Source organism: Aquarana catesbeiana, linkage group LG04 (assembly GCF_042186555.1).
Source record: "Aquarana catesbeiana isolate 2022-GZ linkage group LG04, ASM4218655v1, whole genome shotgun sequence".
Lineage (NCBI taxonomy): Eukaryota > Metazoa > Chordata > Amphibia > Anura > Ranidae > Aquarana > Aquarana catesbeiana.
In genome coordinates, this window is record NC_133327.1 from 198416816 (window position 1) to 198444531 (window position 27716).

General features: G+C 41.7%; 1 protein-coding gene across 1 annotated transcript; it reads left to right on the forward strand.

The window, feature by feature from the left end:
- On the forward strand, positions 1-26142 carry LOC141139706 (lysosomal amino acid transporter 1 homolog). Its single transcript, XM_073626087.1, has 7 exons — positions 1-371; positions 9436-9565; positions 12524-12611; positions 15102-15226; positions 18937-19032; positions 19166-19351; positions 23894-26142. The coding sequence occupies exons 1-7, from the start codon at positions 184-186 to the stop codon at positions 23993-23995; spliced, it is 915 nt and encodes a 304-aa protein (XP_073482188.1). The 5' UTR covers positions 1-183; the 3' UTR covers positions 23996-26142.
- Positions 26143-27716: the final 1574 nt, after the last annotated feature.

Genomic DNA, 27716 nt, shown 5'->3' on the forward strand with positions numbered 1-27716 from the left:
CGAACTCAGGGGCGGGGACTTGTGTGGCGTCAACCAATGGGAGGCGGATCATCCGGTCTCCAGGTGTCGCTCAGGGAGACGGCGGAGGGTGGCAGGCCGCTGTGTCCGCTGGATGCGGGGCGCTGTGTCCCTGAGCGGGAGACCGGGGGCCCTGCAGGCTGAGGACAAGGAGGCGGCGGTGTGATGGCGGATGGGGGGCCCCAGTGGCGTCTGGTGAACGTGTCCCAAGCTGAGGCGAAGCGGCTGCTGTGCCCTGATGGTAGCGGCTGGATCTGGCAGTTGCTGGAGCAGTGTGTGGAGAACAGCTGGGAGTACTGGAGCGTTATCATCGGACTGGTGTCCATCGTCTGCTTCCTCTTCGCGGCATTACCGTAATTATTCCGCATTACCGTAATTATCTTGTGTGTCTGCCTGGAAGAGAGTCATCCCCGGCTCTCTGTGTACATGGGGGGGACTACAACTACCAGCAAGGGGAGACACTTCTCATATCCTCATCCAGAAATGACCCCTGTTTTCTTGTCACCGGAGCTCTCCTGTAATACCAGGATACGTTGTTTTTTGCACTCGGTGTGGGGAAATTGTCTTGTTCCAGAAACGACAGGAATTTAAAGGGGTTGTAAACCCTCACGGTTTTTCACCTTAATGCATTCTATGCATTAAGATGAAACACTTTATGTAGTGTAATGCAGCGTGCTCCTTTTAACGTTCCAGCGACGGGGACGAGCACAGCAGCACCAGCTGCTGTCTCGGGTCCTCATTTAATAGATTAATAGCAGCGGGAGCCATTGGGTCAAATCCAGTGTCAGCGGGGGCGGGGCTGAGTCCTGCTTTATGTGTCAATGGACGCACGAGAGCCCCCATGGAAAGCAGCTTTCTGTTGGGGGCACTCGAGAAGAGGAGCCAGGAGCGTCGTGGAGGGACACCAAAAAAAGGGAGGATCGGGGCCGCTCTGTGCAAGACCCTTGGAGGAGGTAAGTATTACATGTTTGTTATTTTAACCACTTCCCGACCGCCGCACGACGATGTACGTCCTAAGTTTGAACGGGGATATCGTTGTTATGGCAGCAGCTAGCTGCCATAACCCCGGTATCCCCGTTTTCGTGCGGCGGCCAACTTTCAGATAAAAGTGGTCCCTGCGGCGGATTCGCAGCGAGATCACTTTTATCGGTGGCGGGAGAGGGCCCCCCCCCCTCCCGCCGCGATCCGGTGCCCTCCGCCGCTTACCGGAGCCGTCGGTAGCGGCGGAGGCGATCGCGTCCTGTTCTCTGGTGTGTCTGGAGACGAGTGAGGCCAAGATGGCGCTCACTCATCTCCATGACACTGCTGGGCGGAAGCGACGTCAAAACGTCACTTCCGTCCACGCCTCTTAAAGGCATATTTTTTCAAATTTCATTTTTGTAAATGACTTTTTTTTTTTTTTTTTTTATTGCATTTTAGTGTAAATATGAGATCTGAGGTCTTTTTGACCCCAGATCTCATATTTAAGAGGACCTGTCATGCTTTTTTCTATTACAAGGGATGTTTACATTCCTTGTAAAAGGAATAAAAGTGACACAATTTTTTTTTTTTTTTAAACAGTGTAAAAATTAATAAAATATTGTAAAATAAATAATAAAAATACAAAAAAAATTTTTAAAACCCCCCCTGTCCTGACGAGCTCGCGCGCAGAAGCGAACGCATACACGAATAGCGCCCGCATATAAAAACGGTGGTCAAACCACACATGTGAGGTATCACAGCGACCGGTAGAGCGAGAGCAATAATTCTAGCCCTAGACCTCCTCTGTAGCGCAAAATATGCAACCTGTAGAATTTTTTAAACGTCGCCTATGGAGATTTTTGAGGGTAAAAGTTTGACGCCATTCCACGAGCGGGCGCAATTTTCAAGCATGACATGTTGGGTATCAATTTACTTGGCGTAACATTATATTTCACAATATAAAAAAAAATTGGGATAACTTTACTGTTTTATTTAAAAAAGTGAATTTTTTCCAAAAAAAGTGCGCTTATAAGACCGCTGCGCAAATACGGTGCAAAAAAAAGTATTGCAATGACCACCATTGTATTCTCTAGGGTGTTAGAAGAAAAACCATATATAATGTTTGGGGGTTCTAAGTAATTTTCTAGCAGAAAAACCTGTTTTAAACATGTAAACACCTAAAATCCAAAACGAGGCTGGTCCTTAAGTGGTTAAAAAAATATATATTTTTATCACTTTAAATTGGAACTATAGGCAACTTTTTTTTTTTTTTTTTTTTTTAACATTTTGGCTAGAGCAAAGGAGAGAGTGTTTGTAAGTTTATTTTTTTTTTATTTCTATTTCATCTCTGCCCCCATTGGGGAGATTTACCTTCACTTCCTGTCGCATATAGCCAAACAGGAAGTGAGAGGAAATCCCCTGCAAATTAAGGGAACTCCATGGAGACCCCCAAATCACCAGAATTAGTGTCCCCATTGGAAGATTTCCCCTCTATTACTTTTCTGGGGACAACCCAAAATTTTGGCTTTTCTTTTAGGGACAGGTTCACACCACATGCAGTCCAGTGTGTTTTTTTTTTTTTTTTTCTGCATCAAAAACACATGGATAATAGATTATATGGTTTTCAATGGTATAGTTCACACCAGCATGGTCAGTTCCAGTGAGTTTTCAGAAAAAAAAAAAAGTAGAACATGCTGCATTTTTTCTGTACTGGAACGTGGTGAAATGCATCGGATCGCACTGGAACACTCATGTCCCTAAAAAGAGGGGGAAAATTCACTAGACTGGATCAAAAACATGCATGCAGAAAAGCATCTGGAACACATCCAGACTGTGTTTCTGTGGTGTGAACTGGCCCTTAAAGCGGGGTTCCCATTTAAAAAAAAAAAAAAAAAAAAAAAATGAAAAGTCAGCAGCTACAAATAGTGCAGCTGCTGACTTTTAATCAGACACTTACCTGTCCCAGGGTCCAGCGATGCGGGGGATCAAAGCCCCACTCGCCCCCCCCCCTCTGCTCGGCGGCGCCGGCATTTTAACTGTGGGTGCCCAGCTGGCCCCGCAATCATCTGGGACCGGTCACGTGTCCCAGGCGATTGACAAGAGGGAGGGTGGGGAGGCGATCTCCCTTCCTGTGCCGAGGGAAGTGACTTCAGGAGCCCAGGCACTGAAGGAGGCAGACTACGAGGGACCCCCTAGCAACAGGCATTTAGAGGTGAGTAAAAAAAAAATTTTCTCAATGTTTTTTTTTTTTTATATTTCTTGTAAGCACATTACTAATTTTTTTTTTTTTTTTGGGGTGGAATTCCACTTTAAGGCTAAGAAAAAGGGGGGGAATGCAGTGGGCTGCATCAAAAAATGCGCATGCAGAAAACATCCACAACACATCCGGACTGAGTTTCTATGGTGCAAACTGGCCCTGACTTTCACTTTCAATGATAATGATAAACGGGACAAAAAACGGGCACAGACCGCAATAAAAACTGACAGGTGTTCAAATCCATCTCCACTCCATTCAAAACTAAAAAAAACGGTTTTACCTTTTTAGTTATACTTTATAGTATAACTAAAGGCAAAACTTTTTTTTAGGAGATGGATTAGAACACCTGTCAGTTTTTTTTTTTGCGGTCTGTGCCTGTTATGGAGACTCCCCCTCTCTATTTGTCCTGTTTACCATTATCATTGTAAAAGAAAATCACAAATTTTGAGTTGTCCCCAGAAAAGTAACACTAGAGAAATCTTCCAATGGGTACAGTAGTTCTGGTGAACTGGGGGTCCCCAAGGAATGTTATTTAATTTGCAGGGATTTCCTTTCACTTCCTGATTTGGCGATGGAACAGGAAGTGAAGGGAGATCTACCCAATAGGACACAGATGGCGAAAAAAAAAAAAAAAAAAATCTGATAGGGGTTATGACTCTTTCTTGCTCTATCTGAATTGTAAGAAAAATGTTTTTGCCTATAGCTGTGCTTTAACTTCCTGTCATTTCTGAAACAAGACAATTTCCCCAAAAGGTACACCGAGTGCAAAAAACAACCTGTCCTGGTATTGCAAGAGGAGAACTCCAGGAGGAATCTTCCAATAGGGACACTAGTTTTTGTAAACTGGGGGCCCCCAAGGAAATCCTTTTTATTTGCAGGGATTTCCTCTCACTTCCTGATTTGGCAATGGGACAGGAAGTGAAGGGAAATCTCCCCAATGGGACACAGATGGTGGGGAAAAAATAATCTGACGGGTTATAACCCTCCCTCGCTCTATCCAAAATGGGGAAAAAAAAAAGTTTTGCTTACAGTTCTGCTTTAAGTTGTGTACAAATTTACAAATTGTACAAATGTGTCTACATTTTTGTGTACTGCACAACTTTCCACATCCCGATTTAGACTTTCCAAACAAAAATTTCTGAAGGGGGCAAACTACAAAGTTTTTCTCATACGTGAACAGGATGAACGGTTTTTGTTTAATGTGTACTGTTTTTGTACAAGAGGTCTGCTACAAAAAGACTGCGCATACCCATAAACAACAAAAAAAAGCCTTTGTCGTATGAGAATTTTCGTACAATTAGTACATCCTTGATTTTGACTTCCTGTGAAACATCACGAAAAACCGGACAATCGTTCAACCGATTTTCTTATTATTTGTACTGCGCTTTAAAGGAAATCGCCCAAAGGCTCCTGAGGCTCTACTGCCACCCCTTTGCAATGGGACAATGTTCAGAGGGTGTTTAACGGACGGTGAGGAGGCAACGTTTTGCCTCCTTGCCACCTGCTTTAACCCTCAAAAAAACCAACTCATCATGCCATGACTGTGTGCATTGAATGCAGTTGCCGCTCGTGAATATGTCACGTTCAGCAGCTGTCCTGCCTGCCGAATGCAATGGCCAGGGTAGAGTCCTGAGTGAATACCTTTGCTGGCTATAGGTGGGTTGGTGGGGGGGATAAAACCATGGCTCAGCCACCTGCTTTTTGTGCCACCCATGTGAACGAGCACCAAGGCTAGGCTCACACCTATGCAGGTTGCAGTTGATGCATTTTCCCAGTGTTTTTCTTTTTTTCCTGTCGTCTTCCAGGACAGCCTATAAGACATAGGACTCCTCCCTCTGGGACAGGAAACACGTTCACCCAAATTTGTCTAAAGGCGGTCCTCCAGGCCTTCCCCCTTCAGTTTTTTTTTTTTTTTTTTTGTGTGTGTTTCCTGCCAAACGGGAAGAAAGTATGTTGGGAACCTGGGAGCTCCATGTCTCAGGGCTGTCCTGAGTGAGGCCCTGGTGTTGCCTTCTCCTCTGCCCAAGCGCCCCTCTGTCCAGCTGGGGTAGAGTAGGGCTGCTGGTCCCACTGCTGCCTGAACTGGGAGAGAGTTGGACCCCTGAAAGTGTGTGGAGCGAGACTACGCCGCGCATCAGGGTTACCTGCCTTCTGTCCTTCCATTGACTCGGTCCAGCACGTGCAATGGACACCGCCTATTTACCTGGCGGTTCCGGGTTTAGGAAGGAGGGCGTGCGCTGGAGGCAGGGCTTCTGCGCTCCAACGAGAGGAAGTGACACGGCTTCTGGCGGAGCCGCATCATCAGGGGGTGCTGAGAGACGAGGTTCCGGTTTCTAGGAGTGGCATGCAGACTTTCGGGCATCTGGGGCCAGTGAAGACCCAGCAAGAGGCTGTGGCATACACCGAGGAGCCATGGAGGGCACGGCAGCATCTCAGGCGGGGTGGGGAACCACAGGTGAAGGGCTGGGCACTTTTTTTGTTTGATCCCAATCCCAGTGGTGTAGAAGGTCTGGGGTAGGCACTCGTGGGCTTTTTTTTTGTTTTTTCTTTTTGGCTTTTAGGGTAGAGCCCAGGACAAGGCCCCGATGCAGCCCCCAGGAGAAGATGTGCCATTTGCGTGTCAAAGCTAGGTTCCAATTGGGAAAAAACACTTTGCCCTGAATGTGTCAGCAGTTTGGTTAAGGATGATTTTATGACGGCATGTCATAAGATCCTTACGTCCGTTAAAGAGTAATTTAAAGTCTTTTAAAGGTATGATGGATAGAATGCAGGGTCCCTCTACATCCCTATCCAGAGCAGCAAGTATGTCTGTCCTATCAGAACCTAGTCAGGAGGATAGTGAAGATAGGGAAAGGGAACCCAGGTCGCTTGCCTCCTCTCAAGTGGACTCAGGGTCTGATTCAGAGGGAGAGGAAGATTACCAAAGTTGGTTACACCGCTGGCTAAGGTTTCCACATTTCTGCAGGCATGTCCAGAAACTGCTCAGATCTTTTCCCTTACTGTTTAAAGCAGTCGGCTTCCTAGCAGATGCCTCTGCGGAATCAGTGAAGCTGACAGCCAGATCAGCAGCACTGGTGAACATCGCAGGAAGGGCCATATGGTTAAAAGCTTGGTCAGCGAATGCAGCATCAAAGCTGAAGCTTTGTAGATTTCCTTTCTCAGATTATCACCTTTTTTGGACCATAGCTTCAGGAGGCACTGGAGCGTACCCAGGACAAGAAAAAAAGCCTTCCCAGAAAAGAAGAAAAAAACAGGGTAAAGGTTTTTTTTGAGGTTACAGCCAGCAGACCCAACAGCATTGAGAGGGTTTTCCTAAAAAACACTGGACAGGTCAGAAGGGGTATGTAAGAGGAGGAATATTGTTCAATCCTCCTCAGACTGCCTCAAAGCCCCAGTGCTCATCATGTCAGAGGCTGTCCTGGAAGACGATAGGAGAAGAGTTAGACTCACCGGTAACTCCTCTTTTTCTAGGAGTCTTCCAGGATAGCTTGGTTTCCCACCCAGTGTTGTTTGCAGCTGGTGCAAAGGGTATGTATATATGTGTGTATGTGTGTGTATGTGTATATATATATATATATATATATATATATATATATATACACACATACACACACACACACACACACACACACACACACACACACACACACACACACACACACACACACTGATTTTAGAGCCTTACTGCGGTTCTTGTAGAATCTGGAGGGCCGCCTTTAAACAAATTTGGGTGAACGTGTTTCCTGTCCCGGAGGGAGAAGCACTGTGTCTCAGAGGCTGTCCTGGAAGACACCTAGAAAAAGTTACAGATAAGTCTAATTCCATTCTAGAGACTAGGAGAAGCGGCTGGCAGGGTGATTGGTGATTGTAACTCCCTCCATCGCCGCACCAATCGTCCCTGGCTACTCAGGTATCGGATTAGGCATTTGAACATTAGCATGAGTTAAAGTATTCATGCAAATGCTCGATATCGGTGCAACCCTACCCTTTGTTTAAATCTTCTGCCCTTGTTTTAACTTTGGATAGTAAAACATTATTTTTTTTTTTTTTCTGGCAATAAATGCCTTATATCCCTATATTCCCCCCCCCCCCAGCAAGGGGGGCAGGAGAGTGGAAGAGGGTTGAGTCGCAGTAAAGCCAAGGATAGCTGGATGACGGGAGTGGAGAAACGTGCAGTGGTCTGAGTGTGTCTGTGTGAATCTGGGAAGTGAACAGGCAGCAACTTCAGCTGCCCACAGTTAAAATGGCTGTAGCTAGGCTTAGTGGAGGGAGATTTCTGCAGCATATTTGGCAAGTACGGCATCACACTATATATAAAATAATATGCAAAGTGGTTGGAGGGAAGCTTCAGAATGGCAAAGGTGTTTTTATTACAAATTATGTGAGCAGGATGTAGTTCGTCTTTGAAGTGTATCTGTAAAAAAGGGGGTTTCCCTTCACTGTGATAATGCTTTAGATAGGAATAGGATATAGGATAGGGAAAATCTGCAACAGGGAAACGCCACTCAACAAAAAGCTGATAGAGGATCTCACATTCTCCTACATAACTTAACACTTTTTTTTTTTTTACATTGCTTTCTATGAATGGCTGAGCGCTGATCAGATAGACCAAGGTGGCCCAAACAAACTATGTAAAGTCTAACAAATAATGGAGTTCAGCTTTAAAGTGGATGTAAACCCATACATACACCCAGCGAAGTGACTGACCTCAGGTGATACACAGGGATGAAACAAACCCTCCTACATAAGTTTATAGTACCTGTTTATCTACTGCCGTCTTTCCCCTACATCCATTCAAAGTGCAGAATTTACACGGGATCTCTCAGCTCTGAAAAGCAGGGGCGGAGAGCTGAAGTTACATCAGTGAGGAGAGCTCTGAGAACTGATTAGATGAAAGGGATGAAGAGTATCTTTACCATCAAAAGAAAGCTCTATTTGTGTGTAAAAAAAAAAAAAAAAAAAAAAAAAAAAAATTTCATATGGGTAAAGTGTTGCATGACTGCGCAATTGTCATTCAAAGTGTGAGGGTGCTGAAAGCTGAACATTAGCCTGAGCATGAAGGGGGTAAATGTGCCCAGGAAGTAAGTAGTTAAATGGCTCATTTAGATGGGTGGCTGGACTGAAGCATTCAGAGGCAGCTAAACTCTACATCTGGATGCAGGAGTACTCTGTGCTATGGCTGCATACACACTGGACACTTTGCTGCGGCCAGAACCTCTGCCCCTGGACACAAACTGTCTGCATCCAGGGCCGATCAGAGTCTCTAATGGCATGTCACTGCAATGTATGTGTTACATGGCAATAGTGGCGGTGCTGGCTATTGATTTGTATAGAGTATACAACTGTCTTTGCCACTGCAGGCTGTCAACACACACACACACACACACACACTGCATGTAGGTAGTTTTTCTGTGGGCAGCGCAGAGGTAGCTGTCCCTGTGGCTAGGCCTTAAAGGGGTTGTAAAGTTATTTTTTTTTTTTTTTAAAAAATAACAAACATGTTATACTTACCTTCACTGTGCAGCTCGTTCTGCACAGAGTGGCCCCGAACCTGGTCTTCTGGGGTCCCTTGGCGGCTGTTTCAGCTCCTCCCCGCAAGCATTTACCACCTTCATGCGAGCTCCCTCGCACGGTGGTGAGTGCTTGCGCGCGCGCTCCCGTGATACAGCCGGCGGCTATAGCCGCTCGCTGTATCACTCGGCCCCGCCCCCCGGCGCGCCGCATCATTGGATGTGATTGACAGCAGCGCGGGCCAATGGCTGCGCTGCTTTCAATCCATCCACTGCAGCCAATCAGCGACCAGGCTGAGCTGCAATGAAGCTGACGAGGACGAGGAGCGAAGATTCGAGGCGTCAGGTAAGTAAAACGGGGGGCCTGGGGGCGGCGGTACTGTCAAAAGTTTTTTCACCTTAATGCATAGAATGCATTAAGGTGAAAAAATTTTTACCTTTACAACCCCTTTAAATGTTCACTGTTTTGCTTAACTGAACATTTTTATGCAAAACCTGTCATGAGCTGAAACTGCAGACACAAAATATCCCATGTGGCTCCTTGACCTGACTTTAAAGTGGGTTTAAAGTTTATCACATTTAGCATGTTGCCATTGACATGTTTTAGCATTTTCCAGCTAATACCGTGTCTTGAAGTTCCTATGTCATTTGTTTTTAACATGAAAAAATCCTTTTTTCTTCTTTCTCCAGTCAGCTATATGTTGCCTACAAGAATGGAAAAGTTGACCAAGCACTTTCCCTAGGCTTTCTGTTATGTTGGTTGGGAGGGGACTTTACAAACCTTGTAGGTTGCTATCTGACCAAACAACTGCCAATACAGGTAAACCATTTCTACTATACAGCATTTCATCCTCACTGTGAAATGCTGGCTCTTTAAAACATTAGTATCGTATGTAAATGCTAACTGAAGTGTACAGGCTGTCCCCTAGTTACAAACATCTGACTTACAAACAACTCCTACTTACAACGGAGAGGGGCAACAGGAAGTGAGAGGAAATCTACCCCTAGGAAGGGAAATTCTCTCCTGTAATGCCCTGTACACACGAGCGGAATTTCCGTCTGAAAAATTTTGGATGGTTTTTCCGATGGAATTCCGCTCAAACTTGGCTTGCATATACACGGTCACACACAAGTTCTCGACCATCAAGAATGCGGTGACGTACAACACTACGACAAGCTGAGAAAATGAGGTTCAATGCTTCCGAGCATGCATCAAATTGTTTCCGAGCATGCGTGGTTTTTTTGTGAATCGGAATTGCATACAGACGAACGGAATTTCCGTCAAGAACTTTTTCCGTCTGAAAAATAGAGAACCTGCTCTCAATCTTTTGCTAGCGAAAATTCAGACAGAACAAGTTGGATGGAGCATACACACGGTCAGAATATCCGACCAAAAGCTCCCATCACACTTTTTTTTTTTTTTTTTTTTTTTATGGAAATTCCGCTCGTGTGTACGGGGCTTTAGAGTTATTTTGGGAAAAACGTGTCTCCACTGAAGCTTTATCACCAGTCCATGTTTCCACAACAACCCAAAATTTTCAAAATCCAATTGTCACAGGGGCACAGACAGCAAAACAAACCTCACAGGGGTGTTAACCCTTCCCTGTGCTATCCAAAAAGTTTAAAAATAGATTTTTTGGCTGGAGCTAAAAAAAAAAATGTATCTGTTCCGACTACAGTCCTTATTTTGTTTGTAACCCGGTGACCGCCTGTACTGAAAAAATATGCAGACCCAGTCACACATTCTCATTTCCAGGCATGCCAGGGCAAGTTGCAGTCACGCTTTTTTTTTTTTTTTTTCCATTGTTCTGTTTGCTTAATGCTGGACTCCTGGATATTTAAACCAGTTACCCTTGCAGTGGGTTAAAAACTTGTAAAGTCTAGGGGTAGAGTAATAGACAATAAAAACCCTTTTTTTTCCATGCTGTGGTACTTTGCTCTTGGTTGTGGGTGAGCCCTCCCTGTCCTTGCATACAATACAGGACTATGGGCGTCATTTACGAAAGGCAAATCCACTTTGCACTACGAGTGCACCGCAAGTGGACTTAGAAGTGCAGTCACTGTAGATCTAAGGGGTAGATCTGAAATGAGTGGAAGCTCTGTTGATTTTATCATCCAATCATGTGCAAGCTAAAATGCTGTTTTTTATTTTCCTTGCATGTCCCCCTCGGATCTACAGCGACTGCACTTACAAGTGCACTTGAAATGCAATTTCAAGTGCACTTGCAGTGCAAAGTAGATTTTCCTTTAGTAAATAACCCCCTATATGTCCTCCATTTTTTTTTTTTTTTTTATATGATGTCAGAGGGCAACCACTGAATAGAGCGGCAAATAGAGGAGGCTTTGGAGGTCTGTTCGCACATATGGAGGGAGCCTGCCAGAGTGAGTGAGGTAAATATTGCATCTTTTTCTTCTACACCCAAACCTGATCCTCCACACCGTGGCAGACTGCACTTCTTCATGTGTTGGCAGTGGGCTATCCCTCGGCATGTTCAGGTCCAGTTACGGGCTATGGACTACCACAGCATGAGAGAGGAGAGGCTGCAGGGACCAATCTAGCAGTGCAGAGGAGCTGAGGATCTGATAAGTAAATCTGCTTGTCCTAATCTCCCTCCTAGACATAAATTTAGGGTTTCTGGAGTTCAGCTTTATTGAGCATTTAGCCCTTGCAGTGTGGGTTTTCCTGCCTAGAGTGGGGCTTTAAAAGTAACATAACTTTTGAGTATTTTTTTTTTCTTATTTAAAGTTACACTTTTGTTTTTAAATCTAATGTTTCACATCTGTTCTAATAAGATATAGATATACACTCACCAGCCACTTTATTTGGTACACCTTGCTAGTACTAGGTTGGACCCCTTTTGCCTTCAGAACTGCCCTAATTCTTCGTGACAAAGATTCAACAAGGTGTTGGAAACACGGTCCACATTGACATAATAGCATCACGCCGTTGTTGCAGATGTGTTGGCTGCACATCCATGATGCAAATCTCCCGTTCCACCACATCCCAAACGTGCGCTATTGGATTGAGATCTGGTGTGTCTGTCTCTCTCTCTCTCTCTCTCTCTCTCTCTCTCTGTCTCTCTCTCTCTCTCTGTCTCTCTCTCTCTCTCTCTCTCTCTCTCTCTCTCTCTCTCTCTCTCTCTCTCTCTCTCTCCTCCCCCCCCTCTCTCTCTCCCCCCCCCCTCTCTCTCCTGTGATTGGACACCCTCCCAAAACTATAGCATCGTACTGTTGCTGTCCTTTTGGTTATAGTGTGGTACTGAAGTGGTTAAGCAAGAAGGGAAAAACGTGGATCTTGCTTACAGTGCAAGCTCTTTTTTTAAAGTCTCTGCTGCCTGAGCTATACAAATATCTGTGCTTGAAATTGAGCTCTAAACTGAGCGAAGAGTATAGTTCTCCTTTAATAAAGGGAATCTGTTCCCAAACAAGGCAGTTGGACATACAAAATGTTACTCATGGGAATAGACTCTGGGAGGTGATTCCTCCTCATTAGAGCAGAATTCAGTGACTTGGGCAATGAAAGAACCAAATACATACTTTCTTTGCAGGTTCATCTTTGGTTACAAGCTTTATTTGATAATTGCTTTAATTTAAATTGTGTAAAAGGGCAACATTCATTTCAAAAACCATTTTCCAGAACCACATTCACCCCAAACTTCCAAATTCTTTTTTTTTTTTTTTTTTAGTTAGCCAAGTTCCTGACAAGATCCAAACAAGAGACATGTTGCTTTGGGTAAAGGTCTGCATTTTCTTGAGATTATATATTTTTTCTTTACAGATTGTCACTGCCATTTTTTATGTCAACATGGATCTCATAATGATTTCACAGTTTGCCTACTACAAATTAAAAAACAAGAGCATGAAAGGTAAAACAATTCTTCTGCATTTCTATTTTTACACTTGTTTGTCAAACCTGTATTGAAAATGCCCACATTTAGCATATTGTGCTATGCCTTTCTTAGTTTACGTGAGCAACAAAATTGTTTTCTTTCTCCACCATTGAGGGACAAAAGAATTCAGAGACTAATGCTGCTTACAGTGGGCCAGCGTAACCATTCCTACTCCTTGCATGCCTAAGATTTTCCCCCTGCTGCTCTTGATCACAAAGACACGTGGAACTTTCCTCTGTTTTTCCAGTTTCCAGCCTACTATGATTTGGTTACTTTCAGGTGCTGACACTACTGCTATCCAGCAACATGGTTTTTGAGTATCTGAGGCCTAGCCTTTTATCTTGAACTACATTGCGTTCTGCCTTGCAGTGCAACATGTACAGTTCTAGGCACATGGGAAACAGCCCCACTGTACCAAGTGCCTCCAGCTCACACTCCACTGTTTGGTGCTGCCCCCAATATGCCTTATGAGGTGCCTGACTTTGACGGCCTGGATTTTTGCCCTCTGCAAAAGTCTTTGCGATTCTATGAATCTGCCTTAGACGGGTTGGTATAGTTGCCCCCTTGGCCATATCCTGAAATTTACCTCAGTCATGCAGGATTTTATGGGCCAAGTAGCGCATTAGACTGACTTTGCCCCCAAAGGCCTTCCCTGCAGAATCTATCTGATCTGATTGCGACTTCAGTATCCTCTGAAGCTGGCCAAACACTAGTAGAATTTTTTTACTTTGAACATTTTGTATGGAAATTTTTGAAAAAAAAATCATTGAGTCAACAAATTTTGTTTAAAAGCCCTTAAAATTGTATCCAGACCTGCTACTTAATTGCAGATGTATTATAAAAGCTTTCTTTTGTGCCTAGTACCTGTGCATTTCAATGTGTTAGATCTTTCCCAAGCAAAACAAAACTATTGGCTGTTACAATTTCATTCGTTGGGAAAAAAAGAATTCCATCATGCTCACCTCGAATTTTGTTATTATGGTCGAAAATTCAATTCAATTTCACCCCACTTAACATTATAAAATTAAACAAACATTCCGAAAACTAAAATTTTTGAACAAAATTCCACTAGTGTATGGCCAACTTTAGACTTCAGCCACGGAGATTTTGCCTCTTTTTAATCCTTTAAACATTGCACCACATTGCACCTACTTTCAAAACCGGCCTGAAGCTTCTACCAGCACTGTCTGCCAAGACTTTCCTGGTATTGTCGCTATTCAGAGTCTTTCATTATGGAGCCTGGAAAAACCCTGACAAGCCGTTTCTCCTTTCTAAGCAGCCATCAGATTTGTATCCATTTGAGGAAGTCCTTGTGGATCTGGCAGTATCGCATCCTGCGAAGTGTTGACTGTCAATCCAGTGGAGGATGCACTTATTCTCAAGGACCCCATCAAGTCCCTTTCTAGAACTCTTAAACACAAGAATGTATCACAACACAGAGTGGTACTGTGGATACATAACTAGTAAGCAAGTGCCACGTCCTAGAAATAATGTATATAAATATTGACAGGGGGGACTCTGGACTTTTTAGGCACAATAATACAAGGTAAATTACAAAAAGTCCACACTTCTGGGTTTTGTATACATGTGTATGGCTTTGTACAGCGGCAACCCTATTGAATATTGAATATCTATGCATCTAGATTGCTTTGTGGTTTTTTTAATCGTATTTTATATGTTTGTTTAATAAATAAAATATTCTTTTTGTAATTTAACTTGTATTATTGTGCCTAAAAAGTCCAAAGTCCCCCCTCTCAATATTTCCTTTCTAGAACTCTGTTCTCCCTAGCGGGCCCTGCACTGCAGTTTGATAGACTAAGATCACGGGCAAAACAAACTCTTTGCATGCAAAAAGTGCTTGCTTCCTTTTTAAGGGACATTTCGTTGTGTTTGGCCTAGACACCCTCATTGTTGATGTCGCTAGTAGCAAAAGTACCCATCTGTCCAGCAGAAGAAGCCTTATGCGAGTCCGGTCGAAAAGTCCGCTTGTCTGTATGCTAGTTCGACGGACAAAAAGCCACGCTAGGGCAGCTATTGGCTACTGGCTATGAACTTCCTTGTTTTAGTCCGGTCGTACGTCATCACGTACAAATTCGACAGACTTTGGTGGACTGTGTGTAGGCAAGTACGTTCATTCAGAAAGTCCATCGTAAAGTACGTAGAAAAGTCCGCCGGGCAAAGTCTGCTGTAAAGTCCGACCGTGTGTACGCGGCATTAGTTTTAAGTTATTATTAACGTGGACCTAAACTACACCAGGGAGGCAGTAATTGCTTGACTCAAAGCCTTAGAACCATGTCCCATGACACTTAGATTATGTTTCACGTGGCCAGGAACATCTACACCAATGTCTGCAGAGTCTTGCTCTGGAAAACTCTGCCAATGTGGACACACTAGTTAATGACAGCGTCAAGAAACTTGAATCTGTTTTTTTACAAATGTTTAAAACTTTTCTTTTTTTTTTTCCAGGTAGTGGAAGCCTTAAAGGAATGTGTATAGCTTGGGTCATCGGATGTATTACATTGTCTGTGATACTCCCTAGTCAGCTGCTTCTGAGGAGCTTTGAGAAGACTGCAGATCTAGAAGTAGATCAGGTATATTATTAACCTAAAAGGAACACTTAAAGTGTTTTTATATCTTATTAAAACAAAAATCTATCACAGTTGTTATGGGAATATTTCTTTAAATTTACAGATTAACCTTTGCTGTAGAAGTTGGATGCTTTGTTCTGTCTAATGTCCTGTTAATGTCTGCAAAGGGCTATTAGAAAATACCATTGCAATGAAAACAATTTTTCAATGGAACTGTCAACAAATGTGTTATCCTGCCTCACCTTGATAGATGAATTGGCAGAGATTGCCACAAGTGGTTACATTTAAGTCTGTTTTTTCACTACAGGTTTCGAATATGAAAACAAAAATAAAGGTGGTTCGTTTTCATTAAAAGAAAAAGAAAATTTGGGATAGCAAGTTAAAAATATTGCATGCATGCATACAGCACAATTGCAACATTGTGGGGTTGATTTACTAAAAGTGGTGAGGGCAAAAACTGGTGCTGCTCTGCATAAAGATTTCAGTTATTCCAGTTGTGTCAAAGCTTAATTGAATAAAGCAATAATTTAATCAGTGTTGGGCCAAAGTTGCCATCATCCCTTTTTAAATAGCATAAACATACTTCAATGAACCTTTCTGTGGGACTTTTTCACACCAACCAATATAAGCAAGAAACATATATTATATTAAAAAAATATAACTTGTATTCTTCAAAAAGTTTAAAAGATAAACCTCCATGAGGCTCATAGCTTTCCATAAAAAATATCAAAGACAGAGTTTAGTATAAAAGGTGTACTCGGTGGTGATACCCAATACCATAAGTAACTGTATGTTCCAAATGGTTCAGTGACCGTTTTATGTGTAGAGGGAAATCCAATGTCATTTTGAATAACTATGGATTATCTTCATCAGGGATGTTTATCACCATTCTGTAATGTAAAGAAAGCTGTCAGTAACTTGCATTCTACATTCATTTATCATAATGCATCATTTCAAATCCGTGTTTACATACATTGAAAATTTTACTTGCGTATATTAAGCATCTGCCAATCTCCATACCATGCTGGAAAAGCCCTCCTCCCAACAGGGCACTTAGAGTCACCCAACAGGACCACACGTCTCTCTGATTCATATATATGTATCTCCCCTGGAGTAAATATTATCCAAAACGGGACAGAAGAAATCCCACAAGAAAGTGGAGCTGAAAGAAAATATGGTAACAAAAGAGGATAGGTGCTGCTATGCATATAAATTTTATATATAGTCTGAACATAGACCATATATCGCACCACAGTGCAAATGCATTTCAAAGTGCCCAAAATGGAACAAACAAAAAGCAATACAAAAGAGAGTAAGGGAAAAGTTTACCATTAACCATAGGAGTTTTCAAAAATAGGTCCCAGAGCGATAGATGTTTCACTTACAAAAGTGGAGGGCTCTATAACTTGCCTGCAGGCTCTTTTATATGTAGGGGGAGCAATTAGCACTTAATGCTGCACAGAAGGGCCCAAAACAATGGAGGCTGAGTCGCCTCATGTAATCCTCAGCGTTTCCTCGCCACTGCACATGCGTGTGACGTCATGCGCTACGTCACTTCTCGGGTCGGAATACCGGAAGTTCTTATAATGCCATAAGAGGGCAGTCGCCAACACAACATTTCTGCCTGGGGGCCGAGCCTCAGACAAAGCCCTGCGAACAGGGACATCCTTTCAGTCCCGCCCGGCTCAGGCATCACCCAGAAGGAAGGGGGGGGGGGGAGAAGCCTTATCTTAAAGGATGGGGCTTTGTGTGCCAGGTCGAGGACTTATGCCCCGTACACACGGTCGGATTTTCCGATGGAAAATGTCCGATCGGAGCGTGTTGTCGGAAATTCCGACCGTGTGTGGGCTCCATTGGACATTTTCCATAGGATTTTCCGACACACAAAGTTGGAGAGCAGGAGATAAAATTTTCCGACAACAAAATCCGTTGTCGGAAATTCCTATCGTGTGTACACAAATCCGACGGACAAAGTGCCACGCATGCTCAGAATAAATAAAGAGATGAAAGCTATTGGCCACTGCCCCGTTTATAGTCCCGACGTACGTGTTTTACGTCACCGCGTATAGAACGATCGGATTTTCCGACAACTTTGTGTGACCGTGTGTATGCAAGACAAGTTTGAGCCAACATCCGTCGGAAAAAATCCTAGGATTTTGTTGTCGGAATGTCCGAACAAAGTCCGTTTTTTATCACGTTATTTATTTTTACCTAGCACATACACAATTATTTATTTTAATTTTGTCACAAACACGATATGAAACGTGGATAGTGTGTGCAGCTGATTGAAATATTTGGATTCACTTTATAGTCATCAATCCATTTGTGGCTCACAAGATCTTTATGCAGTTATGGAGATGAGACAAGGGGGAGGAGATGAGGAGAGATCTGTGTACTTTGTAATGCATCAGAAATGGCAGGGCTGACACTGAGTGCTTAGGAATTCACAGCAGTGTTGTTCCAAAAGGTGAACTTGCCCTTTTAATGTGATATGTTACATTTTCCACCTATATCTAGGGTGGAACATGTAACCGGTTTCAGCAGCTGCAGCCTCCCCCCCCCCCCCCCCCCCTCCTGTGACAGCGAGCAGGGGATCTTCTCCCTGCGCCCACTGTCACTGTTAGAAAATAAGGAAGCTGTTTGGGCTGCGAGATCGCTGATGAGCAACCTCATAGTTCATGCTCAAGCCCTGCAGCTTGTAAACAGTAAGCTCCTATGAAGGTACTGCTGCAATCTGCAGGGTTTGTCTGCAGGAGTCTGACTTTGCACTTCTGATCCTTTGATCATGGGTGCAATACTTTCCAGGCTCCTTTTTAAGGAAAATATAATAACTGCACTTTTTTTTCCCCTGCAAAAATATGTGCATTTATTTGTTCCCAAAAGGTGAAGAGGAAGGTAGGAGTACACTATATTTCTTGCACATCAACAGGTATTTTTTGTACTTGCCACATGTTTAAAGGGATAAGCTCTAACAAGCAGGGCCCTCTGACTCCTCCTTTATTGAATTGTATTGTAACTGTACTGTCTGCCCTCTTGTTGTAAAATGCTAAGCAAACTGTTGGCGCTATATAATCCTGTATAATAATAATACATGGTGAAATATGCATGTATTGCAGAGATGTACTATACATATAAAAGAAATTGTATACATTTTTCATTAAATTTTTCCTTGGCATGCAGCTTAAACACAGGTATGGTAAAGTAAAAGCGTTGCCCAAGTATTTATTACCTGATAGTCCTGCTTCTGACATTACCTTCCCCTCATTTTCTCTCCAGAAGGAACCATCTTTGTTAGTCATCATCCAGCATGAGCATCTGGTTCCTTAGCTGAGATGCTGGCTCGGATGACCATTAGCCATGTGCTGTGCAAGTAACAGGATATACCTATGTATATGATTGTCTAACACAGATCAGGCTCTGCTGCAGTCTCTTACCTTTTTGACTTGCTACAAAGTTATAATATTGCTATCTGAGCACATGTAGGAGGGGTATATATTGAGGAAATAGTTTCCTCCTGCCTGCAATGGGATAATGACATTATCTCAGCATAGGCAAGGTCAGGCAGGAGCTCAAGAAATGGTTTGTAATTGTAATTATTAAAGGTACAGCTCTTTTTAAAAATAATTCTGTTGTGCATTTTATTTATGTAGACTTGTAAAGTTACTGAAAGGTCCACTTTAATGAAAATATTAATGTTACTCTATTTATTATAGAAAACACTTGGCATTACTGAAATGTCTGGATTCATTTGTGGATATATTTCCTCAGTGTTTTATTTGGGTTCTCGTTTTCCCCAACTCTATAAAAATGTAAGTATCTTTAAATTATGAGGTTCTTGCTCAGAATTTCTGGTTTCTGCATTGTGTAAAACTTGTGATAATGTCATTCTTGCATTGCTAAGGAGTGTGAGTTTACAGACTCCTATTTATATTTATTCTACAGTTCCAGAGGAAATCTACAGAGGGAACTTCCTATATGTTGTTTGTATTGGCAATGGTTGGAAACTTCACATACGGATTAAGTCTTGTTTTGAAGTTACCTGCTGTTCGACACAATAAGAACACATATATTATGCACCATTTGCCTTGGCTAATTGGCAGCTTTGGTGTCCTTGCCCTGGACTTTTTCGTATCCTTTTTTTGTATGTGTACTAGAAATGGAATATATTTTGCCTATAAAGCTGCACTACATACTTGTATCACTTTTTAAATACATTTTTAGAAGAATCTGATGCTGCAGCTCCATTGGCAGTATCAGAAAAGCATTTTTATTTCACAGGATATTTAAAGAGGGAGTCCCACGAAAAAAAAAAAAAAAATTAAAAGTCAGCAGCTACAAATACTGCAGCTGCTGACTTTTAAAATAAGGACACTCACCCGTCCCAGAGTCCAGCGCTGTCGGCACCCGAGACCGAATCGGCCCTCGGGTGCTGCCGCCGCCACCATTCTCTGTAAGGGAATCAGAAGTGAAGCTCTGCGGCTGCACTTCCCGTTTCCATACTGCGCATGCGCGAGTCGCGCTGCCCTCCCTAACTGGTCCCCGCTGTCTCTGGGACCCGTGTGTGTCCCAGCAGACAGCGCGGTGGGGACGGGAAGAGGCATAGACTCCCGTGGGAGTCTATGCCGGAAGTGGGTGCAAATACCTGTCTTAGACAGGTATCTGCACCCCCCTCCCCCCCGAAAAGTGCCAAATGTGACACCTGAGGGGGGGAGGGTTCCGAAAAGTGGATGTTCAATTTTTGTGTGAACCCCCGCTTTAATGCATGTCCTCTGTCGGGTAAAGGGTAATTCTGATTGTGTATGTTTCTGCCAATATTCTGCCTGCCTTGTAAATAGTCTGTGGTGCCCTGCACTGATATTTAGGGATGTGAAGTCTGCTTGCATCGTTAACACTTTTATGACCAAATTTAGTTAAAATTTTTGCAGTTAAAAAGTATGTAAACCCTAACAATGACTACTTCAGTTATTTGCCTTGTTTTGGTCTGTGAGAATACAACCTTATAAATGGTATATTTAATCAGATAAGATTAACAGGCATTTATTACACTTATCAGTGTACAGTTGTACTCATAAGTTTACATACCCTGGCAGAATTTATGATTTCTTGGCCATTTTTCAGAGAATATGGATAACGCAAACTTTTTTCTTTCGCTCATGGTTAGTGTTTGGCTGAAGCCATTTATTATCAATCGACTATGTTTTACTCTTTATGATTTAAAAAAAAAAATCACAACAGAAACTACCCAAATGACCCTGATCAAAAGTTTATATACCCTGATGATTTTGGCCTGATGACTTGCACACAAGTTGACACAAAGAGGTTTGAATGGCTATTAAAAGTAACCATCCTCACCTGTGATCTGTTTGCTTGTAATTAGTGTGCTTGTATAAGAGGTCAATGGGTTTCTGGACTCCTGACAGACCCTTGCACCTTTCATCCAGTGCTGCACTGACATTTCTGGATTCTAAATCATGGGGAAAAGCAAAAGAATTGGCAAAGGATCTGTGGGAAAAGGTAATTGAACTGTATAAAACGGCAAAGGGATATAAAAATATCCAAGGAATTGAGAATGCCAATCAGCAGTGTTCAAACTCTAATCAAGCAGTGGAAAATGAGGGGTTCCAAGTAGACCAACTAAAATTTCAGCCACAACTGCCAGGGAAATTGTTTGGGATGCAAAGAAAAACCCACAAATAACTTCAGGTAAAATACAGGACTCTCTGAAAACATGTGGTGTGGCTGTTTCAAGATGCACAATAAGGAGGCACTTAAGAAAGATGGGCTGCATGGTCGAGTCGCCAGATGAAACCCATTACTACGCAAATGCCACAAAGTATTCCGCTTACAATACGCCAAACAGCACACAGACAAGCCTCTAATCTTCTGGCACAAAGTCATTTGGAGTGATCAGACCAAAATTGAGGTTTTTGGCTACAACAGTAAAATACTACATTTGGAGAAGAGTCAACAAGGCCTATGATGAAAGATACACCATTCCTACTGTAAAAACACAGAGGTGAATTACTGATGTTTTGGGGATGTATGAGCTACAAAGGCACAGGAAATTTGGTCAAAATTGATCGCAGTATGTTATCCAAAAATCCTGCAGGAACATCAGCCAGGAAGCTGCGCATAGAACGTACTTGGACATTCCAACATGACAATGGTCCAAAACACAAGGTCAAGTCGACCTGTCATTGGCTACAGCAGAATAAAGTGAAGGTTCTGGAGTGGCCATCTCATTCTCCTGACCTCAATATCATTGAGCCACTCTGGGGAGATCTCAAACGTGCAGTTCATGCAAGATGGCGCAAGAATTTACAGGAACTGGAGGCTTTTTGCCAAGAGGAATGGGCAGCTTTACCATCTGAGAAGATAAAGAGCCTCATCCACAAATACCACAAAAGACTTCAAGCTGTCATTGATGTTAAAGGGGGCAATACACGGTACAGGGGGTCCCCTAGTTACAAACATCCGACTTACAAACGACTCCTACTTACAAACGGAGGGAGACAACAGGAAGTGAGAGGAAATCTACCCCTAGGAAGGGAAATTCACTCCTGTAAGAGCTATTATGGGGAAAAGGTACCTCCACTGATGCTTTATCACCAATCCTTGTTTCCACAACAGCCCAAAATTTTCAAAATCCAATTGTCATTGGGACAGAAAGTGAGGTGAAATCTTCTGAACAGGGACACACACAGCAAAACAAATGTTACAGGGGTGTTAACCCTTCCCTATGTTATCCAAAAAGCTTAAAAATAGTTTTTTTGGCTGGAGCTACACTTAAAAAATGTACCTGTTCTGACTTACAAACAGATTCAACTTAAGAACAAACCTACAGTCCCTAACTTTGTAACCCGGGGACCCCCTGTATTAAGAACTGGGGTATGTAAACTTTTTTGATCAGGGTCATTTGGGTAGTTTCTGTGATTTATGATTTAAAAAGAGTAAACACAGTTGATTGATAATAAATGGCTTCAGCCAAACACTAACCGTGAGTGAAAGAAAAGATTTTGAGTTCTCATTCATATTCTCTGAAAAATGGCCAAGAAATAAATATAAATATGTGTGTGTATGTATATATATGTATGTATGTATGTATGTGTGTGTGTGTGTGTGTGTGTGTGTGTGTGTATATATGTGTAAAATATATATATATATAATATATATTTTTTTTTCTTTTAGCATTAGTTTAAAAAAGGCCAAGCTTTTTTAGATATGAATTAAAGTAGTTCTAAAGGTTAAAAAAAACCTTCAGTATGCTGCTTCCCCCAGACAAACACAGGATCTAAAGGGACTTACAGGTCCAAAAGAGCATTAAGATCAACAAAACCTTTCCAAAAGTCCCGTATATGTGAGCAGGACCATACCATGTGTAGGAAACTACCAACTTCTACTCTGCACTTGGGGAAATTGATATGAGTCCCAGGGTCGATAAAGGACAATTGCTGAGAGGTAAAATACAAATGATAGAGACATTTCATCTGGTTAACCCTACCCTAGCCAATAACCTAAGTGATAGTATTTAAAGTCTTTGCAATTTTACATTTGAATTGTTTGACCAATTTTTAAATCAGCTTTTCACAGATTGGTGAACCTCTGCCCATTTTACTTCTGAGACACGTTGGCTGATTTTACAACCCCAATTCCAACTTTTTTTGGAATTGGGGTTGTAAAATGGTGCATTAAATAAAAGCCTTTTATGTGTTTCTAAAAATGTTAAACTTTTTGTAACATTTTTGTAGTTTTAATAGTTATTGCCAAGACATTGCTAAATGTAGTCAGGGCAACTAGAGATCAATGACCTCTGGTTAACTATAGACATCAAAGGTGCCTCTCTTTTTTAAAGAGCTCTCCCCAAACATTTTCTGAGTTGCTCCAGTCGCCTAGAAAACAAAGTGCAAAGTGCACCACTTTGTCCAGTCTTTCTATGTGTTGTTGATCCTAAGCTAGCATGGTCAATTAACATGTCATCTAGCATGCAGTTAGCATTAATGTACTGACCTATATTTTAAATAGACCATGAAAGTTCTTCCCTTTACAAAGTCCCAGTGTTAACAAAACCAGGGCAGTTACTTAAAGCGGAGCTCCACCGAAAAGGGGAAGCTCCAGTTGTTTGCCCCCTCCACTACCACATTTGGAACTTTTTGGGGGTAGGGAGCAGATACCTGTCAAAACCAGGTGCCCACTCCAACTTCCGGGTAAGATCGCCGCACAACAATTTTTACAAGCTGGAACTCTGCTTTAAAGTAGAACTTTACCCATAACAACTTGAAAATGTTCTTTAGCAAGGAACATCCATTCCACATTAATAATTTTGCTTCCAAAATGAGTGTATGTTGTAAATTGCCTCCAGCATTGCTCCTGTTTTCTTCTTGCTGGAGGCTGCCATTTTGCTGAAGCCCAGAAGTTGCAGTGTATTAATGGATTTTAAACAGTATAGACACTTATTTTTAATGTTTTACATAGCTATACCTGCAAAAGGGGCTAGCCTAAAGTGAGGGCTTTAAAGTTCCACTTAAATTCTGACCTGCCTCCTCAATTTTAACATCACTGTTGGCCAGTGAGATATCTCATTGTATTGTAGGGTGAACTTTAGTGTGGGTTCTTTAATACGCAATTTCTTGTGTGGATGTATACAGCCGTAATTTCCTCAACAACAAACAGATGACTGCACAGTTCATTGTTTATCGAAAGCACAAGACAAGACAATCCAACTTGTTGGCCCTTGAAGTAGAACCTTTGCTTGTAGATGAAGAGGAGACCTGAAGTCTCTCGTCAGCTTGTGTATCTCCATCCGTGTTTTTGTTTACATTTATTTCCTGTGTTTAATAAACATTTTTAGATAACAGCATATATAATTATTCAGATAAGAATCCCTCTTACTGAAGGGGTGCCATTTTCAAAAATGTATATATTTTAGTTTTATATTTTTGAATTTCATTTTGGCAGGGATGTAAATATGCAAGATTCCTTAAGTACATGATATGGGCATATGTATATATATTTAATTTATGTAAACAATGTTTAGAAGTATACAGTTGGTAGTAGTGTATAAATGCAATTTTGCACAATGTATCCATTTTAAACCAAAACCTTCTAATTTTTGTTGAATGTGCAGGTACATACTGTTACTTATGTTTGCTTATTCACAATCATTTCAGTACTTGGGTATTCATCACTTGGTAATTATTTGCGCTGCCATCAACTCAAGTGGGCAGAGCTGCATTATTTGTATTAATCACGCTATGTATTTCTAACCACTCCAGTTTTAATCTTGCATTGGGGGGAAAGTATTCTCCATATCTAGCTTATTCTTTGGTGAATGGTTTTAGTGAATGTCACTTTGATAATCCTAATATAAAACCTTCGTAAGGTTTTTGGCATCTGATTAGTTATACTATTATCTTATTGAATACCAAAGCATGATCTGTGTATCATGCCTAAAGTTACATGAATATTTTGAGAATGTGGTTTATCCAGTTTTGGATATGATTGCTTTGCTAAGCAAGTGGTTATAACAAGTCACATTTTAAAGTTACATGAATATTTTGGTAATTCCAGTATTAGAAATAGAAATCCTGCTCTCGTTTTAAAGCAGTATACCAGTGAAAATGTAGTTTATTTTGGCCCTTTTGCCCTAAAAAGGAATATCTAATTTGCATATGTAGCTGGTGGGGTTGGGGTTTTTTTTCCCACCAAGTAACTAAAAAGCCAGTGTGTTTGGACATACAGTCATACCTAACTATATTATAATTTCCAACTGACAGCTTATGGATGCTTTTTCTGGTGGTGTGCCATGGATGATGTTATAAAGAGGCTTAAATTACATTCCCTTTTAGAGTAACAAACCTTGTTTATTCAGTAAGAATAGTAGAACATGTTTTATTTTCATATATTAGGATAACTTGGGGTTTTATTTTGTATTATATACATATGTATGTAATGTATAGTACATGTATGGGTCCACTGTTCAAGAAATAGCTCTATGTACATCATAACTGAACATTATAGATCTGATGTTTTATATAATGCTCGGCTATAATGTTTTAACTGGTGGCTGAGAACCGGTTTTATCGTGGCAGCTTCTAAATTATTCAGCAGGCTTAACCACTTATATTTGCATACAGTTGTTCTTTGTAGATAACAATCAGGTCTTTCTGCAGAATAGCAGGTGAATTGTTTGCTATACAGTATGTACAAAAGGAAAGGCTGTTTACTTGATGTTAAAACAAACCCTATCTCTAAAGTTAGGTTATCTTTACTTGATCAGTCTAGGAAAGGATGGTAGAGGGTTAATGTAAGTGTACAGTTACAGTAGCTATTAGGCAGTTTTGCAAATTTCCAGTTCTGAGTCTTAAACTGAAAAAAGAATATCGGGTTAATTTACCTTCTTTGGTGCCAATGTCAGCAGTATCTTTATGTGGGATACTGAAGCACAGAACACCAGCTGCCAACTGGTGTTGTCTAGAAGTTTGTTCCAAAGCATCTTGAATCTGGAATAGTGACCACTTTCAATGTAAAACTAATAGTCAGATATAAGGGGGATTCTGGCGCTCCAAGTTGTGTGTTGCCCTTAGTGAAAAATAGTAAGTGGCTGTAATAGCAATACTTAATGATCTGATAAATCATATAAAAAAAAAAAGCAGCCATCCTCAGAGGGTGTCCAGTAACTCTGTGACAAGTGTTAAAAAAAAAAAGAAGGTGGGGAGACGCCAACTTAATGTGTACTAAACAGTTCAGTCAAGGAAGTGTACACAGAGAACACTTACATAGTCCCATTGGGTAAAAGGATGCCCACTAGAGGATGAATCCTGGGGTACTCAGATGTCGCTCTGCGTTCTCCGCTGCCAGTCCTCCCAGTTGATAGAATCTTTACTCCGGTTGTCTGTGTGAACCAGGAAGACAGGAAGCTTCACGCTGACCCCTCTGGAACGCGGAAGAGGAAGTGACATCACCGGGGGGCGGACATCCGAGCTGGGGATTGTTAACCAAAGAATGCAGGCTACAAGCTCACAGCTCGTTCTACTGGCCAGTAGAAGGAGCTGCAAGCTTTGAGCGCGTAGCCTGTATTCTTTGATTGACAGTCCCAGCTCAGATGTCCGCCCCCCCGGTGACGTCACTTCCTCTTCCACGCTCCAGAGGAGTCAGCGTGGAGCTTCCAGGTTCACACAGACAACCAAAGTAAAGATTCTATCAATAGGGAGGACCAGCAGCGGAGACCACAGAGCGACATCTCAGTACCCCGGGACTAATCCTCTGATGGGCATCCTTTTACCCCATGGGACTATGTAAGTGTTCTCTGTGTACACTTCCTTGACTGAACTTTTTAGTACGCAATAAGTTGGCGCCCCCCCCCCCCCCTTCTTTTTCTTAAAAATGTAAAGCTAATGCCTACATTGTGTAGACTATTTTTTGTGAGACCTTCATTAGTAAAGCTAGTTAATACAGCCTAAATTTTGGTGCTAAAGGAAATTTAAAGGATAATCTAAAATTGCATCTTAGGACCACCCTATGTAAAATTATGACTGAAGCCATAACTGTGCGTGATGACAATATGCATTTTCCGTTTTAAATAAATGGAAACTGTCATTGCTGTGCTACAACAGGTGTTGACCTTCAGCTTGATGCGTTTCCATTTATTTCAGTGGTAATGCATCGTGCCAAAACACATCTGTGGTTCCAGCCTGAAAGTTGGTTTATTTCTGCTTCATGGTTCTTGATAAATAATAGCAAGTTCTTCGCCATAGTCAAAGCCAAAGGTATAGTGTCATATCTAAATTGTCAAGGTGCTGTGCCATGTTTGATGTGTAATCTAAAACTGGGAATATACTAATATAATATCAAAGTTTAACCACTTCAGCCCCAGAAGAATTTACGCACTTCCTGACCGGAGCACTTTTTGCAATTCGGAACTGCGCCACTTTAACTGACAATTGCGCGGTCGTGCAACGTTGTTCCCAAACAAAATTGACTTTTTTTCCCACTAATAGAGCTTTCTTTTGGTGGTATTTGATCGCCTCCTGCGGTTTTTATTTTTTGCGCTATAAACAAAAAAGCGACAATTTTGAAAAAAAGCATTATTTTTTACGTTTTGCTATAATAAATATCTCCCCAAAATACATAAAAAAAACATTTTTTTCCTCAGTTTAGGCCGATATGTATTCTACATATTTTTGGTAAAAAAATAGCAATAAGCGTATATTGACTGGTTTGCTCAAAAGTTATAGCGTCTACAAAATAGGGGATAGATTTATAGCATTTTCATTATTATTATTATTATTTTTATTTTTTATTTTTTTTTTTTTTTACTAGTAATGGCGGAGATCTGCAAATTTTTTTTTTTTTTTAATCGTGACCGCGACATTATGACGAACACATCGATCGGACAATTTTGACACATTTTTGGAACCATTGTCATTAATACAGCAATCAGTGCGATTAAAAATGCATTGATTACTGTAAAAATGTCACTGGCAGTAAAGGGGTT

What these genes read in the sequence shown, in the direction of transcription:
- LOC141139706 (XM_073626087.1), top strand. Translation starts at nt 184, where the DNA reads ATGGCGGATGGGGGGCCCCAGTGGCGTCTGGTGAACGTGTCCCAAGCT. An exon ending in AAAAAACAAGAGCATGAAAG is followed by an intron (nt 12,612 to 15,101) that starts GTAAAACAATTC and finishes TTTTTTTTCCAG; the next exon opens with GTAGTGGAAGCCTTAAAGGA. An exon ending in TTCCCCAACTCTATAAAAAT is followed by an intron (nt 19,033 to 19,165) that starts GTAAGTATCTTT and finishes TTTATTCTACAG; the next exon opens with TTCCAGAGGAAATCTACAGA.